Raw genomic sequence first — 12,457 nt, forward strand, 5'->3', positions numbered from 1 at the left:
TAAAATGCTTGCAGAACAAGTACTACAGAGTCTACACTTCCTCACAAGTGGTATTATTAAACAAGCAACAATACATAGCCAAAGGACACTGACAGCACCAGGAACAAATAAATACCTCCATCAACACATCAGCACGCTCACAAAAATACATCTTGATAATCTTGGGAGCTGCCAGGAAGTCAGCATCGCCGAAATAGAACAATTGTACTGATAGATACCTTTGAATATTTTGAACCATGGATGAAAGTACCTATCTATAAAGGTACCTGCAGAACAGGAAGAAAGATATGTAGGTCATAACCATTGTAAACTACTTAGACTTGTTAGGATGGGTTTACGTTAAATTATTCAGAAAATCTGAATCCTAGGGCACCCTCTGTACCCTAAAGCAACTTTAGCAAACTTTGCACAGTTTCACCTAATAAATCGTATGGGTTTGCTAGGTTTTCCTGTATTAAAATGATCTTTTGGTTTATAGAATGTGAATGTACACAGTGTTCCCAGAGCAGCGAGTTAAGTTCGCAACTGCAAAGTAGCTGTGATTAATCCAGTTGCGTCAAGTGACTAATAGGTGAATTAACTGAATGCATTGCATTTATTTTCCCTTTCTAACACTTCATTTAAGTTCTTAAATGATCCATTTGGACATTTTATCACGTGACAAGGAAAATTCAGCTATTAATATTGATTAATTTTAAAATGATGGTCAGTGTTACTGTTCGTGCTTGTAAACATGACACAAACGTATATTCAGAATAACTCTTACTCTGCCACAAAACATTGCCAGTAGTACAATGTAAGTGAAAGTCAACCAGGTGTTTGGCGTCATTACTGCTGCCCTTCAAGTAGTATCTTTCTTCTTGTTCCCAGACCCTTCGCAGGTATGCACTTAAGTGACTCACCTAAAACGTCATAGGTCTCAATGACCCCCGTAAGGTAAGAAGGGTTTTGTCTTACTAAGACCGCCAAGTGACTGACATAGCCTTTTTACAGAAGACACATTTTGCACCCATGCACTCTCACTCCTTTGCTTAAAAATTGTTGCCTCCCCAATATTTTTCTTCGTACAGTTTCTGCTCTATGGGTGTGTGCTTCTGATGCGCCCTCGTTTGGCTTTTAAAACATGTGACCTATGCAGACATTACGGGTAGATGACTTGTTGTTAGATTGCTTGATAATATACATCTAGCATTGGTCAACACATATGAAATCAACGTTTATGACCCCAAGTGTTTCCCTGGGATTTTTACTAGGTGTGCGCTGTTGGAGATGACTCCGTCGTATGGGAAGGAATGTAGTACTCGACCCGCTTTAGGACAGATAAGGTACCAGTTGCTCAGTGAAATCATCTTTAAGCCTCGACTACTGGCTTGACTCGCCTGAAATAGCCACCTCAGTGTCGGGGATTCAGAACTTACCCTGCATGCTTTCTGACCACCCGCCAGTTCTGCTTGCCTTCACTCCTCCTGGCTCCAATTTCCAGGGCCAGGCTGGAGCTTTCCGGCTTCCTCTCTTTTGGATCCAGTCTTGAAAGACAAGACTCTGCCTGAAATTGTAGAATATTTTCAGTTCAATGTGGGATCCGCACCGCAGTATACCACAATACGGGAGGCCTTTAAAGCCTTTATCCGTGGACAGGTTATCACCAAGCATGCCGGCGACTTGAAAGACATTCAAAAGCATCTAGACCATATGGACTCTGACGGCAAAAAACGAGAAGCCTCAATTGAAACCAAACCTCAAAAAACCTGTTTGCAAGACCAGATTTTTCTTCTGCTGCAGTTTTAGTAACTGGCAGTCAGAGAAGTACATCCGCTGGGGAAAGCTGCTCTAGCTGGGCAATATAGACACAGGAAGAGACCGAGCAGGACACTGGCTTGGTTGTTTAAGGGGAAGCAGGCCAGATCTCATATTGTTAATATAGAGGATAAGGAGGTACTTACTTACACTGAGGATATACCATCTACCCTTGTATGCTATTACTCCCGCCTGTACATCACCAGGAACAAATGTTCTTTAACTTATATGGTCGACTATCTCAACGATGTGGCCCAGGTGTGGCTTGATCACTGTCATAGACAACTATGTCAGCCGCTGCTACTGACTCTCCAGAAGGCTTCAAGCCCCCAGGTACAGACAGACTTAATGATTTTTATACAGCATACAAGCATATCCTTGCCTCCCTCCTTATTGAATTCTATGCCGAAGCGCTCAGAGATGGATAGCTGCCCCTTGGATGCAAGTAGCTTTATTTCATTTCTCTTTAATCCCAGTAAAGACCATATCAAATGTGCCTCTTATCAACCCCTCATTAATTAACTGCGATAATACGATCTTAGATAAAATCATTGCCACCAGACTTGTTCCATTACTAGAATGCATAGTTGCCCCTGCACAGTCTGTTTTTGTCCCACATAGATCCACATCATTTAACCTCTGAATGGTATGCTCCATGAATAACCAAATCAGTCCTGTGGTCAGAGTGACAATCGAACTATTGGAAGTCGAAAAAGCGTTTGACTCCTTAGAATGGCCATTATTGTTTGAGGTTCTCCAATGATATGGTATCCAAAACAACCTTCTTGCTCTTCTCGGACTGTTTTTTAAAGGTCCTGTGGCCGTAGGCTCTGCTAACAGACTCGCCTCACATGCCTTGCCTGTGGAGCATGGAACGTGGCAGGGCTGCCCCCTGTTAACCCTTGGGTTTATTCTCGACATGGAGCCTTTGGCTTAATTGCTCCAGGACAGACATTTTACATAGAGTCCTTATTTTTTTTTGCCATATACGCCTATTATTATCCATGCACGCTGTCATGATCGCCCTGACCCACGGATGACAACTGACGAATGGGGGGTCCCGCGGCACAGAGCGGCGCCGCGGGAACTACAACAACCAGCATGCTTAGAGGGGAGGCAGCGCGGAACTAACACGCCTACTTAAGCAGGCAGACTCGAGGACGCAGCGTCGGATATTCGAACCGTTGTTGGCGCCGTATCCTGCCTAGGTGATACGCTCCCCTGTAAACAGTAACTGACATCGACCAAAGGACTCTGAAGTCAGATAGAGCGGACGCTCTCTGGCGCATCTTGGTACCGGCTTCGTGCTGTATCCGTGACGCACACCGCGGAGGTGTTTGCCGGGTCTGCGATACTGAAGCCAGAGAAGCACGGATGTGAATTGAACATCCACAGAACCCGGGTGCAGGAACGGGCGTTCTCTGCTCCCACCGGAAACCATTAACACGCCGCCGCTGAGACGGACACGGCGGAGGTGTTTGCCGCGTCTCAGCGCATTGGTGTAATTCGCCTTTAGCGATACTGGACGAGAAGAGCGGCTGCCCTCTGTCCGTGCCCGTCCTGTTTTGGTTCCTGAGTAGCAGCAAGGAAAGGGCTTAAGAATTAGTGCGGGTCGAGCGGCTGTTCCCTGCCGATACACGAACGGAAGGTAGAGTGCCCGGCTGAGCATTCCCTCGTTTGGTGTTTCCATAAGAGCCCCACCGAAGACCAGGAACAGGGCCCAGAGTATCGCACCCATCACAGCTGTCGAGCGGCATTGTCGGCCGCTACTTAGCACGGTGTCCTTCGTTGGGGGAACACCGGGACTGGTGTTCATGCGAAGGACGGTGAGACCATCCAGGAGCTGTGATTGGGTATCGTTAACATTCATTGCTACTGTTTGTACAGTGTGTAACTATAATAAGCAGTGTTCTTTACCCTTGATCATTAAATCGGTAAAGCGCTTACTTGTTGTCTGTTGTCCTGAGTATTTGCGGGCTGTCCCCGATCCCGGGAACATCAGGGCGTTACACACGCAATCGACGATATGCTGCTTTTTATTTGAGAACCAGACACCAACCTTACCCCCCTGGTGCGGGAGATCAATACGTTTGGGATATACTTTGACATTCCATCAGTTGGTCTAAACCGGGCCTCTTTCCGCTCTCAGCATGTAATGTGCCAGTTGAGCTGGAATACGACAGTAGATGGACTAGAGATTACATCGGATATCTGGGTACATTCCTCCATCATAGGCCTGAGCAGGTTATTCTGCTAAATTATGGTTTAGTCATTGCCCCCGCCCATCCTCCCTCTCAAGACGGATGAACGCATTGCTTAAACTCCCATTAGCTCCGGCGGGTAGAGTTGCTCTCATCAAAATGATTGTCCTCTCTAAACTATTATATTTCTTTACCAATATTATGATCCCTTTTAAGAAACTGTTTTTTGTAACGTTAAGGTCTCTCTTAATTAAACTGATCTAGGCATGTAAGCCGGCTAGGATCGCTTGGGTCTTCTTGATTCTTCCATATGCTGATGGTGGCTTTGAGGTGCAGACCTTGAACTCTACTATCTGGCTACCTAGTGCCACTTTGCTAAGTTTTGGTATAGTCTGGATGCTCACATTCCACATCTAATTCCCAAATAAGATCAGACCCATAGGGTACCATAGCCCTCTCTGCTCCCTCTGGGTCTTCCAGGATGGCAGTAATATATCCAAATGGTAGTCATCCACTCCGGTGACTAGTGCGCTAAGTGAAAACAAAATAAACTAACAGAGCCACCACTTGCAGGAAATCTGGGAACAAAGGTCCCTCTGTCTGAAGGCTGGAACGTTTTGTCTGTATTTCCAGGCCACTTCACAAATGTCCAATTATTTGCTACCACTCACAATTGATTGTGGCAAACTACCCTGTCGAAAGAAGCCATGATGACGATGGGCCACCTATAGGTGGAGGGGAGAGTTCTATCACTGAAGCAGTTTTGTAGGATATTTTTATTTACGCTAGATTGCGCAACTCCGTTAGATCCGCCTTACCCAACTTTCCAATGGACAATGGAACCTGATGACTTCCCATCACTTCCACAGCTCATAACCTCGCCTGACTATGGTGTGAGTTGCAAGACTTTAAGCCATTGTGTCGCAACTTAGGAGGGTTGGACGGACGCAGTTTGGGTGTTCCCGGGAGGCGAAACTGGGTGAGCCCTTGCCTGAGGCACTTTGTGCTTATTGCTGTGTGCAAACCAGCACGATCCCAAGGAACTATTGGCACAAAATTCCTACATTACAAGTACTTGCATAGTGCTTACAGTACTCCTCGACTGCAATATAGGATTGATCAGTCTTTCTCTGTCTTGCATGGAGCTGCCCTCCCATCTCCAGATTTTGGCACAAGGTGCTAGTGGAAGACATAATACAAACTGCCATTGAGCCTGATCCACGGGTCATGTTGCTGGGACATGTGAAGGGCATAGCTCTTCGAGTGGCTGCGAGATATGGTGACCTGCCGCGATCAGATTGAAATGTACACTATGCTCCAACCCCCTGCATCCTGGCCCGAGATATCTGGGGCCCATATCGATCTTATCTACTTTCTACCAGCCCAGACAGTCAGTCTGCCACCTCTGTGGCAGAGGCTGAATGACAATGCCACCCTTTGGGGTACACAGATCGCGAATATGCATTTTTTGCTGATGCGCAATCCGTGCCCTTTTTCCGGAGCTTTGCTTGTGACCACTGCACTCCTGCCCCTATTACAGTGTAGATCTCCATGGCTACGAACTCATACACCCAGGGAGGAGTTACGATGTTCGCTTTCTGTCGAAATTTTGATATGTGTTTTTACATCACGTGACCGCTTGTACTGTTTGCATATGAGGACTGCTCTGTACTGTTGGTACATAACTTAACATAAAATCTAAAAATACAAAAAAGTCTTGCCATTGGGGCGTAAGTTCTTTTAGAGCAGATCTAAAAGGTTCAAGCTCTTCACTGTATTTGAGGAAATTTCTGAAACTGGAGACTCACAGATGTTGTTCACTTTACAAATAGACAGGGAGATTTACTAGTAATGGCTCATAGGTGAGACTGGGGTGTTATGGCTATTCATTTCCAGTACACATTATCCTGTAACATGCAAGGGTTTCTGATGCAGACGATGCTTGGAGTTTTCCTAGTCCGTAGGTCCAGCGAGGTCAGGCTAGGTCCAGTTTAAGCACATTCTGTGCTGCTTTGGATAACAGACTTCTAATATTTCAGAAGGGACTGGGGGAGGAAGGCTTTTTTTCATCAAACAGGAGGCATGTTTAGGGCCTTCCTGGTAGTATGGAGATGACTTCCCAGGGTCGATGAAGCTACTACTAGGAGTCTTCTGCAGTGGGGCTGTGGGGAGTTGGTTCAGAAGGGTGATGTTTTCCAATTAAAGGCGGTGCATACCTTGCACAATTGTTATATTTCTTTGCTCTGGGTCAGTGTTGTGAAATTGACCACATATGTTTTTCCATTTTCACTACAAAATGTAAATAAAATCACTTGAAGAACTCAAGTATAAAGTATTCAATTAGTACTGCTAAGGGGGCTTTTATTATCCAACATTTTTGGAGATGAGAATAAATACAAACTATGTCTGTTGCGACCAAATGGTCCATCTCTCATTCAAAGCTCTTAACATAGCCACATATTTGACAAGGGAGCATCCCACCACCTCACACATCACAAGCGTTAAACACTCAAGCCTGGTCTTACCTACATAATCTTTATAGGTTCCATAGGCAAACAAGTTCAGAAACTGTAAGTAGGCAGCATTGGGACCCTCAGCAAGCTGGTGTGGAGAAAAAGTAAATAAAGGGGGGAAAAAATGAAAATGTTTTTGTTTGCCAAAGCCTCTAACCACAATACTTTTACTTTGTGGCCAAGTGACTGTACATTCAACATCCCTACATGGTCCATATTTGATAACTATGAAACAGTAGACCATCTTACATTTCTACCATGATTATACCTTTGAGAACTAAATATGGCGTATATACAGATAGTCAAAGTAACATTTAGGAGTTAATATATCATGAGGGTTAACATCACAGTGGAGGACTTGAAAGAGTGACGTACAAAATATTTACCAACGTTGTTAGCTGATTAAGGTTCGTTGGTGGCCAGAAAACAGGCACGTTCATAATCAGCACAGCAAGAACTGGCAGAAATGCAGTAAACTAATACACTCACAACACTGTAAGGATATATAAGAAAGTAGGCTAATTTAGCAAAGGTAAGTGTACAAGAAAAGGGCCCATGAGCGTGTAGAGCAGCTGGTAAGACGGCTTCATGGTGGTTTGCTTTTCAGTAGAAGAGCATTTAGTGAGTCCCAGAGAGCTGCTCTTTTACTGCTGATTAAGTCCGAGTGGTTTAAGGATATATAAGAAAGTAGGCTAATTTAGCAAAGGTAAGTGTACAAGAATAGGGCTCATCAGCGTGTAGAGCAACTGATAAGACGACTTCACAGTGGTTTGCTTTTCAGTAGATGTGCATTTAGTGAGCCCCAGAGAGCTCTTTTACCACTGATTTACGTCTGAGTGGTTTAATGATATATAATTTCTGTTCTGTGTATACCAAAGCAAGGCCCACAAGGTAAAATCTGAGACCTGATCAGCATTTTTCAACTGGTTCGGTATGGCTTTTTGACTCAGAGTCAAGCATGAGCCTAGGGGTAGGATAACCTACTCTTAAAGGTTGGTATGTCATGAACGCCATGGGCACCTAAACCGATTACACAGCACGTGAGTGTAACTAACTTGCATTCACTTTTGTTGATCATGGGTATTTCATTTTGCAGTTGAAGGCCCACTGCATTAAGTCAAAGCAAAAAGCCAACTGTCAGCAACTGCAGCATCGGAACAACCCATCCCACCCATCTTAAATCTCAAGCGAATCATAGTTGGAAAGAACCATAACATTGCAGGAATAGCATCTAATGGATTTCAGAAGATATACCGTTCTAGTTAGGTGAATTGGTCAGTGTGAACATTAAAGTTTGGAACTAATAAAACACACAAACATTAACCAGTTATAGTTAGCAGCGCCAACTATAACTTGCGCCCCTGCCATGCACTGCTTAAGACCTCACATATGACATCACACGACTTGCTCTGACATTGATGACATCACGGAGATCTCAATTGACATCATTGATAACATCAATGACGATATTATCCAATGAGTGTGCTAGTTTTTTTTTTATAGTTTACTCTGTGAGGTTTAACTACTATATTACTTTTCCACTTAATTTTGTACAGTTTGGGTGTAGCTAATGGGTGTAAGTATTTATAAAATGCATGTGCTCGTAATGCACCGTAGCTGTATAGAGATATTGAACAGATTAGAAGACTTTGCATTCAAGAGTAATTCTGTGTTCAAGTGACATTTGACTTGTGTTGAGCATGTTCCACAAAGGTTTTTTGGTTCTGCAGAAAAGGTTTTCAACAGGAGAAAGATTCTATGTATCGATTCGAAAGAATGTTTAGAGCACCACCAAAGAAATGCAGTGTGAAGGTCCGCCGCTCTAGAGGGTCCGTTCAAATAAGTTCAGCAGCAAAAAGTACATTAAGACAGAGGACAGAGGACCAGCTCTTATTTATCAGGATACCATGCTGGCCATTTTGGGACCATCCTCAATGCCAGAATGTGAGTCACTTACTTTCAATACAGAACTTTCCAAAACGCAGTCCTTTAAAGGATTGTTAATTTATTGCCTTCCGGGCCCTAGAATACCTTTACACAGATGGTGGGCTCCACACAGATGTTGGACTCCGTGCTGGATGCCGGTTTAAGTGCCAAAGATCTCACTGTCTTAGGCGATTTTAACTTTTATTCAGAAGTCTCAATTGATACAGACATGGAGGCCCTTTTCGAGATTATGGCTCATTTCGACCGGTCCCAAACAGTAGTCTACCCTGCACATCTTGCCGGCCATACGCTGGATGGGATTTTTACCAACAATACCCTGTTGAAAGCAAAAGATTATCTGCCTTTGATATGGACAGATCATCACGCTGTTATGTTTGATATTACCCTACTGAAGAGCACACATCTGGGAAAGTTTACGCACATCCTTCACAGGTCTCGCGCCTGGAACACAATTCATGCGGATCAATTCAATCCAATGATAGCTCACTCTCAGCAGACCATTCAAGGGACTTGGATTTAGCCACATTAAACTACTCTAATTGGGTGAGCTCAGTCATTTCCCTCTCCGCTCTCGTCAGGATATCCCATTCACACCGAGGGAAACCTTCTGCGCCTTGGTACACAATCAGTCATAGAATGCAGAAACAATGCTGCAGAAGACAAGAATCTGAAATGGAGAAAGTAGTAGAGCAGGGATGAAAAAGAAAAATATGAACAAGGTATTCATGATTACAAGTCCTTACTGTCTAAAGAAAAATCAGCTTATTTCACACAAAATATTTAATCTGCCCAAAATTACTCAAAAGAATTATTTAAGGTAGCGTCAAAACTATCTTCTGTTCAAGACATTTGCCTCCTCTGCATTTGACAGGGTCAACTGGGACTTCTTGCACCCTGTCCTCATAAAAATTGGGTCGAGTGCTGTCATGATCAACAAAATGATGGCTTCTTATACCGTCCCGACTGCTACTATCAGAGTAAACTTCCATTCTACTGCCTCGATCCTGACTGCTTGCCTGTAAAAATATTGCTGCTTGGGTATCGTAGCGCTTGTTAGCATTACTCGCAAAGATCTTTGTGCCTGCTATTGTGCCTGCTATTGTCCTTTGCTCGCATTTAATTTGTGGCGCTCGCATTGCTGGACTTTATAATTAATAATTATTGCCTGATTGTGCTGTTACCACTGCCCATAGCGTCTGCCCCAATCTCGTTCTGTTTCTGTTTTGTTTTTGCTGCCATTTTGTTTGTTGTGCCTCGTAGCCAGCCTCTCCACCCCGCTCCCGCCTCCCAGCTGCTCCTCCCTCGCTCCGCCCCCCTCCACTAGCCACTTATGACAGATGCATTCGCGCGCAGCGGTCGCACCCCATGCGCGCCGAAGGTGCGCCAAAGGTAAGCCCGTCCGCGCCTGGACCGCGCCCAGCGCCAGACCCCCTGTCCCCCGCAATATACTCCCTGCCCGCATATCGTACGACGCCGCAACCCTCTCAGCCCTTAACCCCGGTCGCCCACCTATCTGCTACCAAGCAGCCCCAGGACACACCCATGGACCCTTCGGCTGCCACTCCTGCAACTTCGACAGCACCAGGACCTACACCAAATCCACAATCTCCAAACAGAGCTCCGACACTAACCACCTGAAGTGCATCCTACTCAACACCCGCTCGGTCCACAGACACTCCATCGAACTCTGGAACCTACTCGACACTACATCGCCGGACGTCGCCTTCCTTACAGAAACCTGGATGAACGCCTCATCAGCTCCCGACATCGCCATAGCCATCCCGGACGGCTACAAAATCATCCGAAAGGACCGCACCAACCAAACAGGAGGAGGAATCGCCATTGTCCATAAGAACACCATCCGCGTCTCGGCCAGTTCCGACGACAACCTCACTACCGCCGAACACCTTCATTTCCACACCGACCCCAAGACCACACTCAGAGGCACCCTCATCTACAGACCACCAGGACCCCGCACACAATTCAGCAAAGACATCGCTGAATTCATCAGCCCACATGCCCTCCCCTCAGAGAACTACATTCTACTGGGAGGACAACTTGGCCAACCTCGGACTCGAACAACTTGTCAATACCCCCACCCACTATGCCGGACACACGCTCGACCCAATCTTCACCTCCAGCAAGCACATCTCCTTCGATCACACCACAGCTCTCCATTGGACGGACCACAGCTGCGATCACTTCAACTACAAAAAAACCACGACCCACAACCCCCCACAACATATTCCCCGGAGAACCTGGAACAAAATTACCACCGACCACCTCTTCGCATCGCTTCACCAAAACCCTCCTGCCAAATCATCGGACCCAAACCAAGCAGCCACCAACCTCACACAATGGATCACCCACAGCGCCGACGAACTAGCACCCTTGAAAAACCATCAAACCAAGCAAGGTAGCAAAAAAGCCCCCTGGTTCAACGATGACCTTAAGAAATCCAAGAAGTTCTGCCGTACCCTCGAGAAAGCCTGGAGAAAAAACTCAACCACAGACAACCTGGCCACCTTCAAGAACGCCACCCGCAAACACCACCAACTGATCCGATCCACCAAGAAATCAGCATTCAAGGATCAGCTAGATAACAACGCCCAAAACAGCAAGGAACTATTCAACATCGTCAAAGAATTCACCAACCCCACCGCCGGCACCAACGACATCACTCCCTCCCAACACCTCTGCGACTCTCTATCCTCATTCTTCTACAACAAAATCGTCGACATACATAACAGCTTTGAAAACCAGTCCGAAGACCAGCCCACTCCACCCACCTCCGAACCAAAACCACACTCTAACAACCTTAGCGCCTGGAACCCAATCACCACTGAAGACACCATCCACCTGATGAACTCCATCCATTCAGGATCGCCAACCGACCCATGTCCCCACCACATTTTCAACAAAGCAGACTCCATTATCGCACCCCATCTCCGAGACGTCATCAACTGCTCCTTCAACTCCGCCACCTTCCCCGAAAGCTGGAAACATGCCGAACTCAGCGCCCTTCTGAAGAAACCCACAGCAGACCCCACTGAACTTAAGAACTACCGCCCAATCTCGCTCCTCCCATTTCCAGCCAAAGTCATTGAGAAAGCCGTCAATAATCAGCTCGCCGCCTTCCTAGAATCCAACAAATCCCTCGACCCCTCACAGTCCGGCTTCCGAGCCAAACACAGCACTGAAACCGCCCTCATCGCAGCAACAGACGACATTCGAACTCTACTGGACAACGGAGAAACTGCCGCCCTTATCCTACTTGACCTCTCCGCAGCCTTTGACACAGTCTGTCATAGCACCCTCATACAACGCCTCAACAACGTCGGAATACAAGGAAAAGCATTAGACTGGATCATCTCGTTCCTCGCCGGAAGAACACAAAGAGTCCGCCTCCCCCCTTTCAAATCAGAGGCCACCGAAGTCATCTGCAGCGTACCACAAGGATCATCACTCAGTCTCACCCTCTTCAACGTATACACGAGTCCCCTCGCATCCATCGCGCGCCAACACAAACTCAACATCATCTCCTACGCAGACGACACCCAGCTTATCCTCTCACTCACCAAAGACCCAAACACCGCCAAAACCAACTTACACGAAGGAATGAAAGAAGTAGCCGAGTGGATGAAGAACAGCCGTTTAAAACTAAACTCAGACAAGACGGAAGTCCTCATCCTAGGTTCATCCCCCTCGGCCTAGGACGACTCATAGTGGCCACCGGCCCTGGGAACCGCACCCATACCTACGGATCACGCACGTAACCTGGGCTTCATCCTGGACTCCTCCCTCTCGATGACCAGACAAGTCAACGCCGTCTCATCATCATGTTTCAACATCCTACGCATGCTCAAAAAAATCTGCCGCTGGATCCCCACCGAAACAAGAAAGACGGTCACCCACGCACTGGTCACAAGCCGCCTGGACTACGGAAATACCCTTTACGCCGGAACCACAGCCAAACTACAGAAAAAACTCCAACGCATC

At 46.2% G+C, this 12,457-nt stretch overlaps 1 protein-coding gene across 3 annotated transcripts in view; it reads right to left on the reverse strand.

Moving 5' to 3' along the window:
* The window catches only part of COPS7B (COP9 signalosome subunit 7B), a 71,761-nt gene that overhangs the window by 38,984 nt on the left and 20,320 nt on the right, over nt 1–12,457 (reverse strand). For all 3 annotated transcript variants that reach the window (XM_086944552.1, XM_086944554.1, XM_086944553.1), the window contains exon 3: nt 6,524–6,599. In XM_086944552.1, coding sequence (XP_086800678.1) covers nt 6,524–6,599 — 76 coding nt within the window. The remainder of the gene's footprint in view (nt 1–6,523; nt 6,600–12,457) is intronic.

This window comes from Lissotriton vulgaris, chromosome 11 (genome assembly GCF_964263255.1).
Source record: "Lissotriton vulgaris chromosome 11, aLisVul1.2, whole genome shotgun sequence".
NCBI lineage: Eukaryota > Metazoa > Chordata > Amphibia > Caudata > Salamandridae > Lissotriton > Lissotriton vulgaris.